The sequence below is a fragment of the Rhagoletis pomonella genome, unplaced genomic scaffold (genome assembly GCF_013731165.1).
Source record: "Rhagoletis pomonella isolate Grant_MI unplaced genomic scaffold, Rhpom_1.0 Rhpom_scaffold_00002, whole genome shotgun sequence".
Taxonomy (NCBI): domain Eukaryota; kingdom Metazoa; phylum Arthropoda; class Insecta; order Diptera; family Tephritidae; genus Rhagoletis; species Rhagoletis pomonella.
In genome coordinates this window covers 12,236,143-12,262,120 of record NW_023458556.1, presented here as the reverse complement: position 1 = coordinate 12,262,120, position 25,978 = coordinate 12,236,143, and the positions used below count along the sequence as shown (strand labels likewise).

The 25,978-nt window shown below is 34.7% G+C and overlaps 2 protein-coding genes across 2 annotated transcripts in view; both read left to right on the top strand.

Annotated features, from left to right (window-relative positions):
- Positions 1-7,303, top strand: part of LOC118734449 (innexin shaking-B-like) — a 34,423-nt gene extending 27,120 nt beyond the window's left edge. Inside the window, exon 2 of the mRNA XM_036464169.1 lies at positions 7,271-7,303. Within this exon, the coding sequence (XP_036320062.1) occupies positions 7,271-7,303 (33 nt within the window). The remainder of the gene's footprint in view (positions 1-7,270) is intronic.
- An 857-nt stretch (positions 7,304-8,160) lies between these two features.
- LOC118734448 (innexin shaking-B) overlaps positions 8,161-25,978 on the top strand; it is a 155,485-nt gene continuing 137,667 nt past the window's right edge. Inside the window, exon 1 of the mRNA XM_036464168.1 lies at positions 8,161-8,833. The gene's annotated coding sequence lies outside the window, so the exon portion shown is untranslated. The remainder of the gene's footprint in view (positions 8,834-25,978) is intronic.

Sequence of the window (25,978 nt, the reverse complement as noted above, 5' to 3'; positions counted from 1 at the left end):
TTTTTTCTGTAAATCATTTTATTTTTAAACTTTGTTATTACTATTTAAACTTTGTTATTGCTATACTAGTTTTTGAGATAAAAAAAAAAATTAAATTGCAAAATCCGGAAAATTATGAAATTTTGAACTTTCGAAAAATTATTATTATTTTTTTCTTGGCAGAAATTCGTTTTATGATAAAAGATTAGTGCTGAATAAAATTCACTCAAATCAAAATTGGTTGATTCCAACCGTTAGTCGAACTTCGTTATATGATAAAAGATTAGTGCTGACTAAAATTCACTCAAATCAAAATTGGTTGATTACAACCGTTAGTCGATTCGGCATGGATTGACCCATCTTTTTTGCTTATAAAAATACATACATTTTTTATAAAAATTCATAAAAAACCTAATACTGTCACGCTGCCGCGCAACCTTCATTTCATCAGCTACTCCTCGGTGTCTACACGCACCACTCGCCATACCTTCGCTTAGTTAGATCACTGCTCGCTGTCTCCTCTCTTTGATTGATTGATGTAGTTATTTACCAGCCAAGAAAATAATATAGGAAATAATCACTTCATATCATATTTCATTCTTCTTGCAGCAAGCACAAGAAAATACTACAGCATTTGAAAAAAAGCGGGAAAAAGAAACTGGAGACCCCCAGACGAATGCCCATTGCGTTGGATTATGTTAACGGATATTATTGCCAATAATTTAGAATTTCAGACAAGAAAAACAAGAATGTTAAAGATATATAAATATATTTTTTGGGTGAAAAAGTAGCTACGTTGCGTTGACTGCGCGCTATCCTTTTTGCGAAACTTTTCGTGGCCTACAAAAATGATGGAAAGCGGTTTCATCACTGACAGACGATTCTTTTTCTACGACTACATACGTAAAAGTGAGCCTTATTTCACTGGTTTTTTTTACGTTTTATTCTCTCCTCTTGTTTGTGTTTTGTAGTTATTCCAGCAGTTGTTTTTGTTAATATTTACTCGGCGTAGACGAAATGTCATTATTCATGCAGCGAGTGCCTTTGCGAGTACAAAAGTGTTAAGTTACGAAAATATGTCATCGCAGATATTTTACTTGTTGTTTGTTTTGCTTTTCATTTTTTTGTTTCTTTTCATTTACCAAAAAGTTTTCAGAAGTACACACAAGGAGTAAAGTGTATAAATTTAAAGTTGCTTTCGTACACACTCACATACATATATATGTACATATATTTACGAACATATGAACCTTTGGCTGGCCACGTCGCGTCGCTGCAGATTTCGTTAGTAACAGAGTAGTGAAAAAGGACTGGTATTTTAGTGACTGCAAATATTGGAGGAATGTCATAAAACGTGCAGCGCATATTAAAAATTTTTTCCACAACTTTTTTGCACACTCTCCACGGCGAAGCGAAGTCCCGACCAGGTGGCTTTGTCGGTGCCCTACTATTGTTTGAAAATTGGTTTGACATACATTTGGTCTGAGTATAACGAATGCCATGTTAGGTGAGAGGTAATGAGATAAATGAAAAATATGAATATGTAAAAGCACGGAGGTATATAACGTAAGTATGTAAATACAATAATACAGTTGTCCACAAAATAACAGAAGTGCAATATTTTGACCAGTTTTTGGTTTTTTTTTTTGTCTTTTGTTTATTTAATGTTAATTATTTTTGTATAAAGGTCTAGCTGGTTATACAGCAAACACCATAAAAATTTACAATTCAAAGTTTGTACAAAAATTATGAAAATTTTCACCAAAATTTCGAACTTTTTAATCAGAATCTTTAGAAAAAATTTTGATATTCAGTTTTGTTGCCCACTTAATTCTAGTATAAATAAGTGTGAGTTTCAAGTTGGTAAAAATTTTCGTTGATTTTTGATTTTTTTTTTGGTTGAAGGTGTTTCACGTTTTTTCCATACAAGTATAGGGGACAATGCCAGCAAAAATAAAAAATAACCAAAAATCAACGGGATTTTTTAGCAGCTTGAAACTTGCACTTTCTTAGACGAGAGTTAAATGAGCTACAAAACTGCTGATTAAAAATATTGAAATTTTGGTGAAAATTGGCCGTTTTTATAATTTTTGTACAAAGATCGAAATCTGAATTTATTCGGTGTTTGTTGATACCCAGCTAGACTCTTATAATAAAGTAATAAACATTAAATAAACAAAAGAAAAATAGCCAAAACTGATCAAACTATCCGACTCCTATTATTTTGTGCACCACTGTATATATGTATGTATGTATCTCCACGGTCGCGATATTTTGCTAGCGGCAAATAAATAAGTTAAGAATATGTTTCACACAAACTAACTGATACACACATCCATATATAGAGTTTATGATTTAGCAAGGCATGCCGGGTTCTTAGTTCTGCATGAGTGCACACATTTACATACATATGAATATATGCATACTTAGCACACTGACTTGCTTGGCCAGCAGTTACGCCAAGTCCGCCACAAACACAAATATTCGCCAACAAACCACACTGCCAAATACAGGAATTCATAACAGCCCAGCTTTGCCCCACACATACAGACATATATCTATATGTATATATAATGTGACCAACTATTTCATAGCTAAAATAAGTACAGCTTAGGTTGGGTAAAGTTAACGCTGCGAGACGATTACGAAACCTCGAATGCGGCTAATTTCGATCCCTGAGTGGACAGCGCTTGTTCAGGAATGCGAGCCAAAATGTCTCCATCTTAGCCTCGCGAAGGTTGGACAGTCTAAAAGAAAGTATGGGGATGATTCCACTTCATCTTCCTCTTGACAGCTGATACAAAAAGAATCAGTTGAAATTGCTAGTATCACCGCATGAAAACCAATCGCACAATGGCCTGTTAGAACCCCCATCACTAGCCCTTGAGAGGTAATGTGCGCCGTGTTCAGCATATGTATGTTAAGCGCCAGTGTACGTGTGGTTCCTAATGCTCCAATAATTCCTGTGTTACAAGTATAGCCCTCTCTAGTGAGTTCCACCAGACAAGGGCTTGTTGAAATATGTTGAATATAGGCTTAAATCTGGTTTCCTAGAGCTAATGAATTAATTTGGGCGAGAGACCTCACTTTTTACTGATTGCTCCCCTACATAAGTACAAGGTAACTGACAACTTTCCTACCCTTTCCTCAATGTCAGGCTTCCGCGACAGCCGTCATTGATCGCCCACCTAGTTGCCTGGTTCAGGTCACCTTGAGCCAGATCAAAACGGGTGTATAGAAATCTTGCCTTAACTAAAAGTTCCACCTCATCTAAATAGGCAATCACCCGACAGCCCAGAAGGACGTTTGTTTACAACCGCAATCCAGAGCAGGTGAGAGTGGAGTGCTCCTCTTGACTCTTCACTGAGTGCAGACGTTCCCCTACTCCGCCGCGACAGTTCTGTCACGAAGTAAGCTGTAGGTAAGCCTTATTAGGTTGGTTTCAACCCGCAGATAATGAATATACTTGACTATTGCCTCTGGAGTGACATTGTTGAAGGCCCCCTTGATATCGAAGAAGGCCCCTACTGCATAATCTTCATGCGTGCAGGCTTCCTCTGACCACTTTACCAATGTGTGCAGCAATTGAGCTCTTGAAAGACAGTCACGAGGAATCGTGTTTCTTATAACAGGTCTTTCAGTCTCTCTCGCGTTTTTGGAAAAAACGAAGAGACCGATAGGCCCAAAAATCCTACGGGAAATATGAGAGCCTTTTTCGGAGTTCGGGATGAACGCCACACTGACTACCCTCCAAGCCTTGGTGATGTACCCGGTCCTCATGCAGTTCGCATAAATAGGATACAACCAATTGCACGACACTTTCAGAGCCCTTTGCAGCTACACAGCTATGATGCCATCGGTCCCCGGCGACTTAAATTGTTTGAACAAATTTATCGCCCAGGCCATGTGACAATCGTCCAGATGATCGGAGAAGTACAGGACCTGGGGTTAGATACTGTAACCAGTTGGCGACAATTTTCGAATCTCTATCACACTTTTTGACGAAAAAATATTTGTATATCATGCGTCAAAAAGTACGATAGCGATCCGAAAATTGTCTCTAACTGGTTACAGAATCTCTCTCCTGAAGTAAAAAATACCGTAAAGAAGTACATTTGACTGTACTTCGAAGTACAAAGTACAAGAGCGAAAAAATAAGTAATGTACTTCCGAAAAAAGTACGGTTGGCCACATTATGTATATACGCACATACATATGTACATATGTTCACCATATCTCTCACGTGCCAGCGATAGTAACTAGGTGGTCAATAACGTTTTCAAAAGTGAGTGTGTGTTATGCCGAGTGGGAGTGGACGTGCGCTGGGTACTCATTACGGTCGTATATTTGTTTGCCGCACACAGGCGCTACTGATTTAAGATACGTCACGCTCTGTTGTGCGGTTCCTATTTTATGTTTAGATGCGTATGCATGAATGTAACTGTATCCTGCGCACACACACAATTTATCGGAAGAGGTTAATGCATCTCGCCTCTCGTTTTATGCTTGCCAGATTTCAAGACACAAGTGGCATGATTTTGTATGTTGGCTTATCGTTTCATAGTTCATGATATCGTTTGTGCGTTAACGTCACACCGCTTGCGTGAGAGTTTGTTTGAACTTTGAGCTGTTTGTACGCTTTCGCACTAGCTCATTAGGTTAGTGAAACCTTTCACTTTGCATTTAAATTTAAATACATTTTTAGGTGTTTAAATCCTTTTTTTTATAGTAGGCCTAGTATTCCTACTTTTGAAATATAATTTCTTTAACTATCGGTACAGAGGCCAAAAAGGGCAGCACCGCTCATGTGAAACCGAAAGATTTCAGGCATATAAGCCTAACTTAATTCTTTCTGAGAACTCTAGAGAGGCTTATTGATAAATATATTCTGCGGAATATAAAAAATTAAAATCTCTCCTCGAACCAGCGGTGATATTCCAATGGAAAATCCTTCACGAAGAAATGCCCGCTGAGAGTTTATGAAGGGATCCTTCAACAATTTCTATTCGGAGTCTGTTGTTAATTCTCTTCTTAGGGTGCGGTGCTGTGGAAAATGGTGAACTTTCTTGGCCTCCTTCTCGAAAGGAGAACTATTCTATCAAAACTCGGGAATGGCCCCATACCTGAACATGTAACCAGAGGCACTCCCCAAGGGAGCGTTATCTCCGCTCTACTCTGAAATCTAACTCTATTTCTAATCCAAAAGAGCACTGGTTGCCAGGTCGTAGCTTATGACGTAGAAATCGTAGCAAAAGGTAAACAACTGCAGGTTCAGAGTAAGCTATTGAAAAATGTACTCAGTCTTGTAAACATCTGGTTCAAGGAATGTGGATTTAGCGCCAATCCTACAAAGACCGAGATGGTATTCATCACGAGGAAGTACAATTTTAATCCATTCACCTTATGCAGGGTGGAACTTATTCTCTCAACTGAGGTCACATACCTGCGAATCATTCTAGACAGGAAAGGTGACTAGAAGCAAAACATCGAAGACTGCTCCAGGAAGGCCAATTGTTTATGCCTATAACGCGGTTATAAGCAAAAAATGGGCAATAAAACCTCATATAGAATATATCTGGAAATTATATTAAATCTTACGCCTGTGGATCTCTACGGCAAATTTCTGGCCAACTATAGTGCGGCCAGCTTTATACTGTTTTTCCTAGCAGAAATACGCTCGAGGGTTTGTCATTGCCGGCCGAAGGGCGCCCACTATTAGAAAAAAAATAGTTTTTCCTCATGATTTGCCTCTGGGATACAGAAAAAAGATAGACTTTATGGGTTTTTTGAACATGCTCAACTTCTCTCCTTATTTCAACACTTGTGATATTAATTTATTTATTTAATTAGTTTAAAATGTCATTATTAAAAAACAACTTCTAGAAAAACCATTGAGGTTTTCAAAAGATTATTTGTTTCCATAATTTGCGCTATTTATGCCCATCTCTGTATTTGGGCCAGCGACGAAATGTGATAACCTCTCTTCTCTCAAAGTTGCGCCATTTATTTGCCGCACGTATAGACATAGAATACCTACTTTCGCACGTGATTGTTCCTGTGCCGTGGCCTTAATGTTATTGTCCAGTTGCCCACCAATGCGGACCGGGTCAGTTGAATTTTTTACCGAAGCGTCGAAACTTTGAAATGTATTTAAAAATATATGTCTGAAAAACTTTAAAGGTCTGCTAACCCTCTGAGAACCATAAAAAAGATAAATATTCGCACTTACGAATTTGTTGGTGCTTTGCCTCCGATGTATAGTATACGCCTTGACGTTGTCACATAATGGAAAATTAGTCCCGAATATTTTTTCTAAAATTCTGTAAAAAGTTAAAGTAAAAATTTGGCAATTTTGTATTTTTTTTTTTAAAGAACAAAAAAAAATTGATTTTATGCAAACAGTTTTTCTTGGGTAGTATGTTTGCTCAACAAATTATTTTTTCCAAAACCCACATAAAAATATAGATACATAAGCTCTGAAAAAATTATTTCTTAAAAAAAAAAATCAAAAAATCACACAGGTTTACCAAAAAAAAAGTCTGCATATTGAATCAAACCTATACATCTCTACGTTATTCGACGCGCTGAATGCGAATCCGAAGTCTCTTAGCATTCGTCACGTCAGGTTCGAGGTCATTTGAAGGTCAAATAGGGAAAAATTCATTAAATAAACCTGAAAATGTATAATGCGCACATTAGATCTAAATAAAATTTATATTATTATTCTTTCTTAAAAAAGTTATCGTTTCGAAAGATAAAAAAAAAATTGTTTCACAAAAATAATTTGTTCCAAAAAAATTTTTTTTTACCATAAAAATTATTTGTCGCAAAAAAAAATGCGTGAACACTTTCTACACTACAGTTTCTATATTTTCCTAAAAATCAAAAATAAATGATAAATATAGTTTTTCCTAAAAAGTCCTGGAAAAAAAAATTTGCAACAGACAATTGGGGAAAGTATGTAATTCCAATTTTTGGTATTTTTTAAATATTTTTATACAACTTTGTCATAAAATTATAAAAACACAAAACAAACCCGGTAAAATTCATACAATATCCTTGTGAGGGGAGTACTTTTTGGGAAATATGATTTGGTTATATTTACCAAATCTTGTGTTGAGAGAATTATGTCAGTGCATCATATTACCACCTAAGACTTTCAAATTTTAAAACTTCTTCGAGTAATAAATCAGATGATATATTACTCTTAAGTACTAACAACTTCTATTTATCTGCATATATTAAGGCCAAATATGTAACTTATATCACTCTCTTTCTTCTTTCATTTCAGATCAAAAAGTCCAAGGATGGCGAGCTGAATTGAATTCACAGGCAGTTGGCTCACTTTCAGCTTGCGATTGGCGCATCCGCATGCAAACATGGATTGGACTCGGTGGCAATATACGTTTCTTTGGTGCATTTGCAATCCTGGGAGCATAATGTGGCTACCCATTTGATTTGCTAACTAACAGTTATACTGCCCAAAAGCGGCAGTCCACTATAAGAAAAAACAAGAAAAATATACATAGATCGCCAGTCAGTCAGTCAGTCAACCAATGTTCAAACAATCAATTCAGCTGCAATAGAAGTAAATTGAGACATTGATTGAAAAACACCAAAGGAATAAATGTGTTCGTATATCACACATAGTAGCGCATTGTCATTTACGTATCTACGTGCATATGTACTCGTAGCTCAGAATCGTGCATACACGCCATAATCACATACATACATACATACATAATCGCAAAAGTGCACCAAGTTCATAGACAGAGTGAGTGTAAAGCTATACGAAATACCCCAAGAATATAGCATTCGATATTGGAATAGCGCACCTAAACATCAACATCAACATCAACATCTCGACATCGACACTGTGTTCGTGATTTTTGATTGCACCAATTAGCCGTTATATATGGAATAATGTATAATCTCAATATTAACTGAGTCGAGTTTAAGCGAAAAAGTCAGCAAAAATAAAAACAAACAATACTCATATTGTAGCAATAATTTACGCCGATCTTCCCTATAACTTTTTATATGAATCGTTACGTATAAATAGTTAATGAACAATAAATTGCATTAAAAGCAAAGAAACATTAATAAAAAATAAATAAAATTGCATCACTAAGTTTTTAAGCGCATTCATTTATAAATACTCACACCACTTACCATTCAAGTGAGAATAACACATCTGTAAATGTCATCTCCAGCATCACCGTTTTAGCAACCAATTAGCAACGAATTAAGCGGAACACATAAATAGAAACAAACAACATAACAACTGAAGATCGACCACAGCAAACCAAAACTGCCGTAGAACAACTTAAACGAAAGTAATCTAAAAAAAAAAAAACACAGAAACTCCATAAGCAAACTCGCAATGATCGTCAGAATAGACTAAATAGTAAACTGTTGTACAAAGTAAAAGTTGCAACAACGGCATCGACACGCACAAATCGATTTCGGGGGACGGCATTGACGGCGAAAGTGTTGCTGGAGAACAACGTGCAAGCGCAGACGGAGCGAGGAGAGCAGAAGCTAAAACCTGCAGAGAAAGCAAACGAGTGCGAGCGCAAAACAAGTGTGCAAGCAACTACTATTTGCAACAACTCTAGAAAGAGTACTCGCAATAGGAGTAGCAACAAAAACAGAAGCGAAAACAGAAACAGAAACAGAAACAGAAACCGAAATAGAGATTGTATACGCGGCAGAAGGCAAAGTTGTAAACTAAGTGGAAGCGGGAGAACGAGAGGAAGCAAGCTACTAGTGAGCAGCAATAAAGTACCAGCACCTGGACGAATAACGAGTGACAAAGCAAGAAATTCTATAGAGAGCCATAGATAAAACACATGTAATTATTGCACAATTTTTCAATTTAAATCGTATTTTGACATATTAGTCAATTACTTAGAAGTAAGTAGTAAAATAGTTTTTAGTACGTGAAACGTATAAATAATAGCTCCCCTTAAACCTATGGATTCACAACCACTCAAATATCAAAATACTTAGTATCTATTTGATATAAAGAAAGGAAATGGAAAATATCGCTCGTTTTGCTGGAAACCCCTCTGAACTAAGAAATTCCAAAAATGGGAGAAATATGTGTACTGAGGTGAATCAAATCAGCCGTAGGGTCAAATGGGGCCTATCCGCCTTTTTAGGTAGTTGTAATGTTTATTTAAGATTAAAACAAATCAAAAAATAGAAATCACGAAATTGCAATTTAGAGAGATAACTGGTAAAAGAAATATTGGCAGTCAAATGACCCTTGTCTTTCCTTTTAATGGTACCTTTTACCAGAACGGATATTTTTGTTTTGCTTTGGAAAAATAATTAATAATGGGTTAAATGTTAAGAAGAAAATTTTACTAGGTGACACTCAAAATGAAAATCTTTTGTGGATAAAGAGTGAAGAGTATATACATAAATAATGTTTTGTGGAAACCTTTTGTAGAGAATAGGAAGTTTCCACTTAAAAAATTTTATGAGATGAAGCAAAATCCGCAGAGGGTGTCTTTAAATTAAAACGTTGCAGCCTAGTTTGCTTAAGGCCTTGAAACATGGATGGAAATTTTGTGCAGAAATGGATTCTTTATATAAGTTTAAGCACTTTCTTACGACACTACAGCAAAATGATTTTTGCCCTATAGTTTATTCGGAAAATTTGCTTAGAATAAAGCAGGGGCCACACGATTTTTACATTTGTAAGGAGTTGCACATTTTGGCAGGTACAGAGTGGTGTTATTCGGAAATGCTTTTATTGAGCTGAACTCAGATATTAACAACACCACTCTGTGACTAACACAATGTACAGATCTGTACAAATGTACAATTCGTGTGATCTTCGCTTTACACGTAGAATCTTTATGTGCTATATGTGCACAGTCAAAAAAATCTCCAATACAAATTGACCCGCCCTAACGAGAACTTAAGTAGATTAAGGAAATTGAACAACAATGCACTTACATCAAAGTTTTAGCTTAAATCACAAAAAACTAGCAAAAAGTAATAAGTGGTGAGGTGTTAATTTGATTTACCTTACAACAGCTTTAGGCTATAATTACCAGTTAATTAATTAATTAATTAGTCGCATATTATAATGTTATTACATACATATTGTACGCACGTTTGTTACCGTTGAACGCATTTCAATATTCATTCGCAATCGCCTCAAAGTACAGGCAACTTAAAAAAAAAAAATCTCAACTGCTGAAAACAGTTAGGAAAACAAAAATTGCGTGACATAACAGTTTTGCTGTGAAAATAGCTGATAAACATCATAATTGGTCGTAATAGTCGCGTTTGTGTAAATGGTAAACAAAACGTTATTACAACATTGGAACTGTTATCGCTGCCACCCAGCGCGATGGTGTTGCACACAAAGTTGCCATGTACATACATATTTACGTACGTATGTTGGTATGTAGTCAATTAAAATAACACTAATTCCATTACTGCCCTGCCATCGCATATTTGCGAGTGTGCGTGTGTATGCGCGCTGATGTGCGTGCATGCCCTGAAGTGGTAATGGGTTTTATTTTAATTATTTTTCTTTTTTTTTGTGAAACCGCGCAGCGCTGATATTTACGCTCGTAAAGGCTAATTGAGTCGGACAAACTACTCAACCGACCACTCGAACAACAAAGCCACAAAACAAAATAAAAAAAAAACACAAAAACAACAGGAGAAAACCATCGCTTAAACGCTCAACATTTGCAAAAACGTGTAACACTGAAAGGACACGCAAGTTCACGTGACGCTTGAACACAGACGTCCAAAGTTGAACGCCCAGCAAGCAAAGTTGTGTGTTTTTTTGTGTTTTGTTTTTATTTTCTTAAATTTTTCGCTAAAAAATTACGCTTACATTTCGTTTACATAAACTGAATATTGTAATTAGTTAATTGCTTGCTTATACTGTAAGCATATATTTGCATTAATTACGCGGAAAACTGCAAAAACCCGCAATTAGCTTATTTTAATTGAATTTTAAAATTCAAACTACTTCAAACACTCGTATAAATGTATAAACCGGAACCTCTCACTCGTCGCGGTAGTCTCAGATCCCTACGCAGCGCACCGCTACTTAGCACCGTTTTAGAGAGCACACTCTCACTTACACGCATCCATCCGATAACCTCCCTGGAATTGCCAGGACTTGATTATGCCGTTGAGACTCAGAGTGCCATAGCTGTCCACCATCGTGAATTGGGTACATCGTTGCGTAGTGGTATTGCAACTGTTGGCCAACCGGTGAGCCGTTTGGGACGAAGCGCTTCGATACGTCAACTACAAGGCGAATATAAGCGTAATATACCAGCAAAACGGTATGTATAAGTGGCGTAGATATATTTGGTACAGTTTTAAGTGATGTATTTTTTCGTACTATAGGAGGAAATATTTTTTAATAGCATTATTTTCTTAACATTTCCTCAAAAAATCTCTGAAAAGGGGTTAAAGTCGCATATAATTTTGGAAAAGGGTCAAAAAGTCTAAATTTTCAAAGGGTATTGACGCTTAATAAGGGTAAAATTTCCTCTTTAGTCGAACAATGGCAACACTGCCTGCAGTGCATAAGTTAATAATATTTTTAGGAAAATTTCGGGTATGCTCAGGTTTTGTAGCTCATTAAATTTAAGGATAATAAAGTGCAAGTTTCAAAAGACTACAAAACACCATTGATGTTTGGTTTTTTTTTTTGAAGGTGCTGCGCATTTTTTTTCGATATAACATTTTTTTCAAGCATACTTTGTATGGAAGGAATTGCATAACACTGTCAAAAAAATAAAATAAAAATTGTCAAAAAAGCAATGGTATTTTGTAGCCACTTGAAACTTGCACCCGATATTTTTCTAAAAATATTATTAATTAACTTTACTGACTTATGTACTGCAGGTCTTAAGCATAGCCACTCCTCTGTATGCATGTTTTTTTTTTTAATTTTTGTAAATCTAAAAATCCGGTTTACTAATCCGATATGCTACGTTTTGTTAAAAAATTAATAAACATTGAAGAAACAAAATGAAAACTATACATACTAAGGATAAAAAGGGCCTGCTAATCTTATGATTGGGAGTATTTGACCTGTTGCTCCTAAGTTAAATAGCCTATCTTTTTCTGACTCTAAATTTGTCAACAAACTTTTTTCAGGGTCCTCTCGTTGGAGAAAATTAGAGTCAAAAATCTAAAAATCAGCAAAAAGCGTAAACTTTAAAACCGGTTAGAAAAAAAAAACAAGCACAAAACAAGAGAATACAAACTTTAGTAAATTATCAGATTAAATATATTATTGAAAGATATTCTGTACTCTACTTAATATAGTGATACATATAAAATTTTTTTATCATTAACTGAACTGAACTTAAGGCCAGTTTTTTTAATATATATATTTTTTTTTTCTAACGACTTTTAAAAAGGAGAAGGTTATTGATTCGTCCTAATATTTGTTTTATCTATGTAAGCGGATAACTTTGGACCACCTGAGCTGTTTTCCATAAAGAAAGTTAGTACCCCAAGGATGGTCCCACACTAATTTGTTTTACTTTCGATCATTGGATCATGAATAAAGGAAGGGTATATGAATGAAGGGAAGGGAAATAATGAACCGAAATCAATGAATCTTTTGTTTTTTTTTTTTGGGAAGGAGATACCTTGGAGGTGGTCCCATACTAATTTTATTTAGTTCCATAATTGAATCAAGAAAAAACTAAATGTAATTTTAAATTTTTATGAACGTGAAAGCGATATTCAATGATTGAAGTCGTTTGTTTTTTTATTACTGCGTTTATCGGTTTCAACGCTGGTGTCTGCATTTTTAAAGGACTTTGAAAACTCAACGCAATTTAGAATAACAAAATGTGTACTTTATGAAAGAGGAAGTTCGGTAGAACAAAAAATATTAAATATTTAAGTGCAAACGGACGAATAGGCATTAAGGCATTATGGAATTCTTATTCTAAGCAATTTTAATGTAAATTTAAAAGATACTGAAATCTGTACTTAATTTTCAATTCCTTAGTAGTCATACATACAGCGCAGTAAATCAAAGTAATATTACTTAGTTCCCATAATGTTCAGCATAATTCAACTACTTACTTTTGAGTAGTGCTTTCAAGGGTACCTAAATTGCAAAACACAACTGCAACTCGAAAACCCGTTGCTCACTTAAATTTACTAATGATTACGAGTACCTTTCTAAATGGTTTCAGGCAAAAAACAGCGGTTCACCTTAGTCGTCAAATTCCAACGATGCAAATTAGATTCCCAAACTCTCCATAGTTCAATGCCTTCGCAGCGAAAAAGGCGGCGTTAAACTCCGGAAATAAAAAGTAGTTTATGCCTTTTAACCAAAAGCCACACTTCAATGTTAAATGCGTTAAGCGCTGTTCGTCGTTTTTTTTTTGTTTTTGTTTTTGCTTTGTAGTTTGTTGTGCATTTTCATTTGCATTTTTCTGCATATGTTGGCACAATTTAGAGCAGAGCACGCCCCCTCATACCTACATAGCACACTAACTGCCTACCGTTACGAAAAACTTTAACCGTCTCGGCAGTTACATAACACTCTTTAGCCTCTAATACACTTCAGCTTCTCAAGCGTTACGATGGGGTGAAGAGGAAAATGTTTACATCAAAAGGTACAAAATAAAATTAGACTTTCATGGTACGCGCCATCGCATAAAAAAGGCTAACGCGCGATGCAGGCACACTATTCCATATGTACATATGTATGTATGTAGCTAGCACACATATACAAACACGCACTCACAGGTACATACTACGTTACCTTGTGAGTGTTGCTAGCTGCGAATGGTGTTTGCGCACATTGCCAGCATCGCAGGCTTGACACGTTGAATTTTTGCTTAACATTTCCGGTGTACAACACCAGGCACCAAGTTAATCTTATAAACGGCTGGATATCCGGTGAGCAGGTTGCTGACTGGCGCATGCCAGTAGCATTGAAATTGAATAATTTCCTCTCAAATGCAGTATAGATGAAAGGCTCTTGCTGAGTAACGTTTTTCATCGATACCAAGTATTAAATGAGTAGCTAAGTATAATATTTTTGCAGGCGTGTAAACGCCAAGAATTTATAGGGCTGAAATATTACGGGTTATGCATGCAAGTTAAAGGTACATATTTGCTTTATATGTTTATGTATAGGACATTCTATGTAAACAAGATCCGGCCTATGATTGCCCATAAATAAGGAGACCCCGACTTAATCGTTCTAGTAGGGATGCGCGATGTTAACCGATGCATCGAAAACATTCATGTTTCCAATTTGATACATCGAGTAAATTCCGATGTATCGATTAACGCGATATTATGCGATGCATCGATGTATTTTAGTAATTTTATTGAAAATCCTCTTGAAATATCGGCCGATTATAAAATGCAGTTTCCAAAATCACAGTCAGTTCCATGCATTCTGAAGGGCTTTTTTCAAAGGCTTTTTTATTTTGTTTTGATGCAGCAGCGGAGTAGACTACATATTAAACGAGTTAACAAAATTGTATTTGTTTAAAGCTTACACCAAAAAAATTAGATATTAAAAAAAAAATACAATAAAACAAGTACACTGAGTTTCATAAAAAAGGTGGTTTTCTTTAATATAATTTACACAAACAAAAAACATTCGCCCATTTCCGATTGTCGGAACGACAGTCGCTCGTTGAAATTTGAGATTTTCATTGGCGTTATGTAGCAACCAATGACCTAATCTACTAAAAATTTGTATTCCTATTATCCTTTCGAAATGAAGAAGGATTGAAAACGTGTTAAAATCTGTCGTTAATGTTTTTAATTATGACATAATTCAATGAACCATTGTCGATGCGAACTACTTACGACAACCAGAATAGGGGTGATCAATATAATTTTTACTTGCAACAGTGAGATAATGAGCGTAGCGAGCAAAGATTTGCGGTAAGAAGCGCGGTAGTAATTGAAAATTATTTGCTTGCGTGAGGTATGTGAGATCAACATCAGCCCTAATGTAAGTATTTTTCTATCTCCAGGAATTTCGAGCTGCACTAATATTTTTAATGATTTTTGTAACTTAAAAACAAATTTATTTGTAAATATTTAAAATAGTTGTTTCTTGTTTTTATAGCGATATAAGAAATCAACGTTAAAAAGCTAAAAAAAAATCCTTGCCAAAAACATTCGTTGATTTATAGACATTGTAAAAGTTACCAAATCTCTTACTTATTGGTTTTGGTGAAACGATCTACATAGATATATTTCTATTACTTAACAATAAAGGTTGTATGGTCTCGCAGACCAACATCAGTAGTTATGTGTCTTTTTAAAGTACAGTAATTAAGGGCTAATACTCAAAGTGTTTTTCTTTTAATAAAAACTACATAACTGTGTTCGAAATCCATTAATTAATAAAACCATTTCTCAATTTCAAAATAATGGGTTTCTACCTTAAAACTTATTAGCTGCTAGAATTGGGTCAAAGTGACCCAAAACATTGTAAGAAAGGTTAAATTCGAAACAAAGCAGAAAGTTAAGGGTATAAAACCAAAATCTCTTACAGTTGATATGATACACAAATAAAACAGTTTTAAACCTTACCTTCTATTTACAATGTCCTAAGTTAGGGGTTTAAAATGATGACAGACTCTTCTGTCTAAAAGTTCATAAGATAATTTTTTACCACTTATTCGCATTTTCTCTTTTTTCATACATCTCGTCCTCTCTTTGCCCCTACATTTTCTACAGGTGAACGCAATTTTTAGAATTTCTTATGCGCCATCTTCTCCGGCAGTCGTTCGGTCAATACGACATGTATTGCGAACATTGTAGTGAGCGTGCTGGCATTCGTCCTACACTTAGTCGATCAAACCATTTACTGCCTTCGTAAGCACCCATGAGCAGGCGTCTATTATCAACACTCATTGCTTGCTGACGTCCATTCAAATCTGTATATGTCGCATTTTTCAAGTTTAATATCATTGCTGTTGCTACCAATGAAGAATTGCTTTAGCTACTAAATATACAAGAATAAATTTCCTTCCAGGATAACAAAAACAAAAAAGAAACTTGTATATTTCAAGATAGCTATCGGCGTAGAAACGCCTAATCAGTTTATAGCTACTACGTGCCATCAGAAGGTGTATGTACGCGTTGCAGATATTATGATTATGATTTGCTATTTCTTTCTGTCTGAAATTGATGGCTTTGCTCTTTCTCGGCATCGTATTTGCGCCAGGAATTAACACAATTTATTCAGCAGCTGTGACATCTCCTTTTGCAGCGCTTGAGTTAATATTTTCTTGGCAAAATTTTTTTCTTCTTTACTTTCATTTTTCATCGACTCAATTATAGCGTTTATGATTCGATATTCTATTTACTGGCGATAGTGTCAACAATACTCCAGCTAGTGGGCGTGCTTATGTAAACATAACAGATTATGGTGTGGCTACTTGCTAGGCTTTCTCAATAGACGAAGCAGGGAATGTTAGACTACAGTTTTTTCTTTGTTTAAATGAGTTACTGCTAAAACAGTGGCGGAGAAAAAAAATATACCGATTACGGTCAGGTGTTTGTGCAAGGAGTAGTGACCAGTCAGCAATCCCACTAGTTGTCTGCTCAATGAAAGCACAAACCTAGATAGAACTTCTGAAATTGAGAGCAACATGAGCAATATTGCTGACGAAATAATCATCAATCTTCGGACGCTGACTTCGATGATTCTAAAACATGGAAGACAGTTTTTCATTAAGACACTCACCTCATTCGATACTTTTCGGAGTCCATTATTAACTGGTTTATACCTTGAGGAAGTTTTACTTCTTAAACTAAAGCATTTCAAATACCTACAAAGTAAAGTATGTATTTTCACTGGAGAGATTAAATTTCATCTGAAGTACATACTTGCAACAAAACCAAATTTTTTTTCTTACAAATTTATATTTTGCTTGTATTTATTTCAAACTCGTCCCATGACCGCAAATTTGAATTTTTACCAAAAATTTTTTGGACTTGAGTTAGTTGGATATTTTGCAATTAATCTGCGTAATTTCCTTTTCAGAATTAGCTGCTCAGTTTTTACTATCTTTGGCCGCTGTAGACACATTGTTCGTTGCCGATTAGACATACAGATATTGGTTAAGGTAGGCACTGCGATCTGGAGATGTATTGTGCCATCTTTCTCCTTACAACACCTCGATCAGAGCTCACAACCGTACTAATTCCGAAAGATTGTTTGGTGATACCGAATGTATGTGCTTCGACTGTGGGCAAAAAAATTAACCGAGGAGCTTCTCCCATCTTCGCGCCACCGTGTCACATTCGAGGAGTATGTTTTCAGAAGTCTCAGGGGAATTGCCACAGAAACGGCATACATTGTTGGACCGGATCCCGAGTTTATGTAGGTGGCTTCCTAATCTGCAATGAACTGTTGAGATACCTGTTGAAATCCGTAGTTAATACTTTGGAAGGCTAATAAGTTTCTATTATCTTTTCCTCCCAGTAGTTTTTTTGACTGTCGCAGTCCACTGGCGTGGTTCCAGTGCTGTCCTCTGATAGTTCTCTATTCTCTCCAAAGCTCTTTGGAGTGGTGGTGGTGTGTGGTTCTGCCACAAAGAAGGGCTCGGTATTGGTGTTCTTGCTGCCACCTTCCGGGCAAGCGTGTCTACCTTCTCATAAACTTCTATGCCCTTGTGGCCTCGCACCTAGGTGAGAGAGGCCTTATTGATTTCCGCTAAGGCGTTAAGCCTCTCGACGCACTCGCGAACTATTGCGGACTTGATTTCATTGGAAACAAGTGCGGCCTTTCTATCGCTTAGTATTAATCTACCTGTCTTACAACAAACTTTTTCAGAAGTGAGTTATTGCGTTCTTTTTGCAGTTAATTAATAAACTGGGAAAGCGTAAAATTGCCAGACATATGCGATTCAATTAGCAGATATGGCAATTTTTATCAGAAAATATGACATGACTCTATACACATACGAGTAATTAATTTTTTTTTTTTAATTCCTGAACCCAAATAACCGATCCACAATACTTTTAAATTTAAAGTTCTTTAATTTTGCAAACCAAAAATTTCCACTTTTCAATCATTTTTTCCAATTTTTCATCAAAACAAAGCTTAACTATTTAGAGTCGTGTTTTTGTTGCAACTACAGGTTTTAAAGATTTTGTTTCTCATTCAAGCTGCAATAATGCACTAAAATGCAAACGCCACACATCTATGCATGTAAGCTTGTATGTGTTAGCAACGTGGTATGAGTAAGCAAGCAATGTACATACATATATACATATGTACATATTGATGTACTTATGTATATTTGTATGTAGATACCATCGGGGAAGTAACGATTGTTTGTTGCATAAAAGTCGTAAGGTTCATTGCACTCGCTGAAAAGGAAAATCTGCAGGCCGCGCTGGTTGGATTGTGCCAAATACATACATACATACATACATACATACACAAATCCATCCTTATGTACGTGCATAAGTATGTAAGTCAGTAAATGCGAATACACAAGTCCGTATTCGATGTATTGGTGCAAGTACTTTTGTGTGCGTAATGTGTGTACGTGTGTGTATATGTGCTTTGCGTATTTAATTTTAAGGCGTGACTGTTATCGTTTAATTTCGTACACTCCATACTTTTTTCATTTGTTTTTTTTTTTTTTTTTTGCAACGAATTGTTGTTCCGTTTTGTGAAGCTATTTTTGTAGCTTTTGCTGCTGTCAGAGCTTTTTGTTTAAATTTCGTTTTTTTTTATTTGTTTTTTTATTTTTGTATTGCTTGTTTTTGCATTTCATTTTCCCGAGTTTGCACTGTGTCTCTGTGTTGCAAAAGCGAATTGCAATGCAATAAATTTTCAACGTTCAGGCACTCACAACAGCAGCACAGGCAATGTGCCACGCCGACTTTGCCAACACAACAGCGGACATATCGACCGACCAAATCGACTGGCCAAGCAAACAGATAGGCCAGAGCCGCAAGCAATCGGCAAGCATGCGGATATATATTTACACGGATATGCTGGGATATTATAGTACATGCATATACATACATATATCTAAATATGCACATTAGTATGTATGTCGACGGGCGGAATATTGCACGTAAGGTATTTTTCATGTGAGCTAAACTCTTCAAAATTGTATTTCTATGTGCATGCCAATGTACAATACATACATACATAGAAACATTGTCGATGGCAAAACCGTATTTGGGTCTCCTGTTGAAGCCTTTCTTTCCTTGCTGCCTAGCTGCCACTTTGGTTTCACAAAATACCCAACAGCAATATCCGGCTCTCGCTTTTGCATTGCTAGGCACCTTCACTATGCATGTATGTATGTATGTTGGTTGGTTAATAGCAATGTGAGCAATTCACTCACTATACTAAATAGCAGTCATACCAATTTCAGATTCGGTTTCTTCTTTTTCCTTCGTAATGCCATCTGATATTGATTGCTCAATATAACTTTGTGATTTTTTTTTTTTTTTAGTTTTAAGGATTTGCATATTTGCTCGAATTTTTTTCTGCATGTACAAGTGTGTTGAATGTGTTTCTAAAAATTTTTGTGATTACGCTGAAAATACGTATATTGAATACTTTGACTTTAAAAAGCACTTAGAAATTTGAATTTATGCTAAATGATGCTTCTGTGTTCATAAGAAGACTTTTAAATATTCTTTGAGTGCCACAGCCTCATAAATGCTAACTCAAAATGTTATATTTAGCTCAGAGTGCATATTATATTTCATTATTTTCCAAGTACAAATGTATGCGTGTACGTGTGTATAGTGTCTCTAAAATAATGGCCTTATTCATACCAAATTACGTTAGTTTAGAAAGATTTTTATAGATGACGTTTTCATAAATTTCTCAATTTATAAACCTTTTTTAAAGGTAGATAATTTTTTTTTTTTTATGAATAACGCTATTAATGTTTAGTGCAGATAAAAAAGAACTTAATTGCGTTCCCCCTTGAAAACAAGGAGGCCATCAAGTTTGAAGCAAGAAATAATATATTTCTAGTACGAGGTACATACATATCGCATATTTAGTAATTATATATAGATGTAACTCAAAACTTACGTTTTTGGAGATTTCGTTATGCAGTTAATAAGTTTGATAAGTAGAATATGTTTAGTCTAGCAGATTACCGAACTTACCAAATATGGCGAAGGTATATGTATTTCCATCTGACTTTATGTATACCAACTGTATGAATTGATAAAACTTTGAATGCGTTTTCCCACAAATTTGGAATTTTAAAGTACTTCATTATATTAGTAAGCGTGGGATCTTAACAAAAACGGTAATTTGGTTATGCTTATATAAGAACTGAATTTTTAAGTGTGACAGTTCACGTATTTCAATTTTAAAGCAGAGGCGGTAAATACAATTTTTAAATTAGGAAAAAAATTTTGCATCACTTTTTCGAAGGTATTTGAAAATTATTTCATTCGATAAATTCTGTCTCACCTTTGTAAATTTAATTGCCGGATTTGTCGATTCTTTTTGGCACACCTCGAAGTTTTCCAGATTTTTCGTTTACTTTGAACATTTTTAGACCCTCTATAATTACAAATATACTTATCTTTTTATACAATAAGGGATCTTATCTAAACGCGGAAACTCATGAAAGCCGTAAATTTAAGAGTGTGCATTAGGGTGGTCCAAAAATGCAATTGAAAAAATTAAGTCGCAATTTTTATGCTCTCATTCCTAAGATTGTTCTGTGCCAAAAAAATATACCCCTACTTTTTATTTTGAAATCAAAAAATATTTAGAGGTCGCTCAAAGTACTCAAAGTTTTCCGTGTAATAGAATTCTTGAAAATCAATATTTTTAATCGGAAAACTCTATTTCTCTTCAAGAGATTCCCAGTAATTTTACCCAATTGTTTGCTTAACCATTTTTTCATAGTAACTGTATTTTATAGGGCCACCAAAACCCCCAGAGAATGCCAGAAATGTAATGGGGATAACAAAAAAAATCTTTAGTATTAAAATATGGTGAGAGAATTAAAATTCCGGCTTTACTTATTTTGGACCACCCTAGTGCAAGCAAAGCTTTACATGACAACAAAATTCAAAAATAAGAAAATTCAATAATATTTAAAAAAAAAAAATCACGCATCTGGACTGAATTCGACGCTTACATTTTTGCGCAATTTTTGAAATGCAAATTTTGGTTGATGGTTTACAAGGTTTTTTTTTTTGTTTTTGTCGCTATGCCTTAAAATCTTAAAATTTTTCAATGTAAGATAAAAGTTAATATTTTTAAATTTTTATATTTATTTTATTAATAGGAGGTATATTTTTGGCTCTTATCACACTCTAAACATCTTTTAAAACGCTTTTAACAGTTGAAAAATTGTAAGAACTTAAGGCGTAACGACGCTTAGCACGAACAAAAAAATATAAATTGATTACTATATATTTAATGCATGCAGTATTTGTTTGCGTACTTCCATTACAACGTTCACGCAGCATTCGTTTTTTCCTGTTTTTTTTTTTTTTTCTAAAGCAACGACCTATCCAAGCTATTATTACTTAATTTCCACAATGCATTCGTTGCTTGGCGACACATGCCGCTAGACAGTTGTTTCAGTAGTAAATGAATTAGATTCGCAAACGCATTTGTCAAAACGGATTTCCGGGTGTCATCTTCTGTTGGCACACAATCGCTCGCTCATCGACGATGCAGTTGTTGAGAGTGTGTATATGTTTGTGACTAAATGTATTAAAGTCACAGACATATCCGCTTTGACTCTCAACAAATTCTAAGCCCTTGGCCAAAGGCAATAGCCATGATCGGCAGCATTAGCTCTGTTTTCTTCACTTTTCGCTATCTTCCATTAGCGCTGCTTGCACGAATTGTTTACAGCGTAGACGGTGAAAGCAAAGCGGAAGCTCTCTACCAACGCGTAAGCTCACTCCTACACTAATGTAATGAATTAATAGACACGATAACTTTTTATTTCATCTGCAATTTTATTTTGTTTCTTATTTGTTTTAGCTTTCCTTTTACTATTTGTGACTCGTATCTAGTGATAAGAGCTCGCTTGTGTAGTAGAGTTTGTATTTATGTAGTACTTATATGTGTGCTTGCGTACTGTTGTCGCCGCTATGTGTTTTAATTAAAATGTTGCCATCAATTAGCAGATTTTTTCTTGCCTCCGATCACTTTGCCGGCACTACTTGTCGGCTTTGTCGCTGCTGGCTGTCTTCCGGCTGCGCGCGGTCAACAATTTCAGCACAGAAAGCCCCACTCATTCAATCAGTACTTCTCTCACTAACGGATTTCTTACTTTTTTTTTTTCTTAGTTTCCTGTCTTCCATTCAATTTACGCTGTTGGCGTGTTATGAATTTTTTGCTTCCGCTAAGTTACCAACTTCTTCAATGCGCCGTTTGCCAAAGCTGATTACATCTTTTCGTGATTCACGCCTGCCTCTTAACTACTTTTACTTAGTCTTAGTTGGCTACTGATGGTGTGGTGTTTTTTTTTTTTTAGTTATTGTTGCCGATGTTGATGTCTGCCACCCGAAGGCGCTAGTTAATTGGGCTTAAGTTGATAAATTGTTTCCGTTTGATAGACGTAAGGAAATATGTGCTTTATGCATCCGCTTGGGAAAGGTTATTAATGCTTTGAGTTTTTGCGTGACGAACCGTAGAGCCTATTTATGTATGTGCGTAACCATTAACGAGCCACTATGTTAATATCTATGTGTTACTTAGCTCAGAGCTCATAAAGCGCTTAATGTATGACCAATCATGAAAATGTACTCGGAGAATGTGTGAATCAGTGACTATTTCATGAAGTTAATAAATCACCGAAAACACGGCAAATACATATTTTAAATGAAATTATGACGAAGAGCCTTTTATATTTATGCGTGCATAAAATATATATTTTGGCATCTTTTAGAATTAGAGGAACCACTTGCATGCAAATAAAAAAAAAGTATTTCTAATAATTTCATAAATTAGTTAGCATAACGAACAGCTTACATCACCAAAATGTTGATAAGAAAAGAAGGTTCCAGTTACTTAACTCAAGCCCCGAAAATTGCTCTCTATAAAATATTTTAATGTTTTTCATATTGCATACAAACAATTCTGTTATCGCATTTATTATTTGTGCATCATTGTTGCTTTTTAAGATTTCAGTTTTTTTTTTAAATTTGCACAAAGCAAACACAAAATACATTTCATCGAAAATAAACAACTGATAAGCTTCCTAGCTACGCCTTCTAAATAGTTATAAAAAAAATTGCATTCAAGTGCTCAAAGAAAAGCTTCTACATGCGCGCACACATACATATGTGTAGGAAAGGAAAATGCTTACACCATACACTTACATACATTGAAACAACAATAGCAAAATATACAATTGTTTGGGGTGAAAGGATAACAAAGAAATCGTTTAAAATTTTAATAACAAAAGATTGTTTACACTTCAAACAGCCAAAAACTGGCCTGCTAGCACTTACAAACATGCATACATTTACACAAATTTGTATACATTTATAAAGGCCATATCTGCCTAAACTGTTATTGCCTTACCGGAGGCGTATAAAAGTCATTGACTTGCACATACACATGCACAGATGTACAGACGCCTGCAGACAATGTGGTGTGTTTAGGTAGTTACAAAAATAGCTTTTAAGCTTAAAAGTAGCCACATTCACGTTCAAGTTTTACATGCATATATGTAGCAGTCAACAATTTTCAAGCATAGTTTTGGTTGAATGAATTTAATTTGTTTGAAAGAAGCCTAGCCGCGCACAGAGAAAAGTGCAATGACACCCAGAATAAGCACATAAATTTTCATATGTGAAATTTACATTTTTTTTTGGAAAATACAATACATGCGGTGTCGAGAATATAAATGGGGAAGACACATTTTAGCTATTTTTCTTTATTTAAAAAATATTTATCTAAACAATACCGTGTAAATCAAAATTTCAAACTTTGTAGAACATTTATAAAAATTCGACGAACTTTAACAAATGTTCTTAAAAAATTTGAATTTTATCGGATTTTTTAGAATTTTTCTGCGTATGCTGTTTTGTAGCCCCTTAAATTTTATATGTAATAAAGGGCAAGTTGGGGGACTTATCGTTGATTTAGAACATTTTTTTTTTACGCATTTTCTTTCATACAAAGTATGCGAGACATGGTTTTTATATTGAAGTAAATTAGCAACACCCTTCACAAAAACAAAATTGCAAGAAATTAGCGGTACTGCTATCAGCTACTTAAAATTTGCACTTCATTATAATAACTAGAAAGGGCTACAAAACTGCATGCACAATATATGTATGTCTAAGAAATCTTATTAAAAAGCTCAAAATTATGACTAGAATTTGTCGAGTTTTTCTAATTTTTGTACAAAGTTTGAACTTTAGACGATTTCTGTTTGATAGGGAGATACACTTTCATAAAAAAATGATAAACAAGAAATGAACAATTCCATATTTATATTTTCGCCACTGTATGTAAAATAAAAAAAAAACGCCCACGACGGTTATGGTCTTTATTATGAAGACCATAATTTAACCATTAATTTTGTATTTTTATTTTTCTTTTAGAATTTAATCAATGTTTGACCGTTAGTTTTGATATTTGATTTTTCGGCCAAATTATATCTGTTATTTTCAGAAATAATTTTTAGATTATAAAAAATTTAAATCGGTCAAAAAAACGAAATCTTTATAATAACGGTAATAATTAGCAGTAGTTTACGCTCTTCGCATTTTTTATAAATAGATATACAACACATATACGTTTTTGGTGCCGTCCGATAAGATGTCTTACTCATAAAATCAAATCGTTAAAAGGTTAAAATTTGGCGATTTTGATTGATTAAATCACTCGTGATTTCAGGACAAATATAATTCTTTATTAACCAAATATTAAAAAAAGTGTAAAAGTGCAGGTATTGTTGTGAAGAATATACATATATACAGTAGTTGTAAAACGTTTAAAAAGCCAGTTACTGAAACCTACATAAAAAAAGTTACTCATACGCCACGTATACATTCAGCATTTAAATTTGCTAGGTACACTTTTTATGAAAACTCATATTTTGATATAAGAAGAAAGAGAAATTAAAAATACACTGTTTTGAAAATAATTTAGGTACTTAGTTTATATTCGCGAACGGCAAATTTGCTTAGTGTAAAAGAGGTATCAAAAACCCGATAAGGTGAAAATAATACGAAAACTTTTTATAAAGGTCGAATCCTTCTGATTCATATTTAATTTTGCTTTACTTCAAGTATACAAATATTAAATTAAAAATTTTTGCAAAATACTTTAATAAAATAACTATAGAAGTTTTTCGTCTCTTGTAAAATTTTTAGATATTGACTTAGTAACTTTTCACTCTAGGTAGTGGTACATATATACCTCTATATTGTACCCAAAGTTACAGGAGCTGAGGATAACCCTTTCAAAAGAGCAACAGTAGAAAATCTATAAAACAAATCGCAATATCTCAACTTACTATTTTAAATTCAATTTTACAAAACGGTTTCCTGACATTAGAAAGAACTTCTAGGAAAGTCATCACGGCATCTTAATATTCTCGACGCTAAATTTTCTCAAACTTATGAAAATAAAATTTTTCGTGCTCAAAAATAGATGCGTCGTTTTTTAAACACACATATAAAAAAATGTAAAATTTAAATAAAATTAATATTTGCACGTAATTCGCACTGGCACACAGTATCGCCCCAGGGGGCAAAAATCAAAATAATTTCCTATCTGCAATGTAAACGTGTTTGGTGCTTTTTTAAATTTAATTTATCCATTGAGAAGAATTAAATCGAAAAATAAATGAAAATTCGTCAAATTTTCGGTCGCATTAAATCGCCAAATGAATCGACACTGAGGCGTTTAATTAAAAAATGTGAGACCAAATTTACGATTATGGATCGGAAGACCATTGTTCGTCGTCGTCCTTGTCGGTAATGGAATCTGTGGCCGAGAATCCAGGAACTTCCAGTCGGC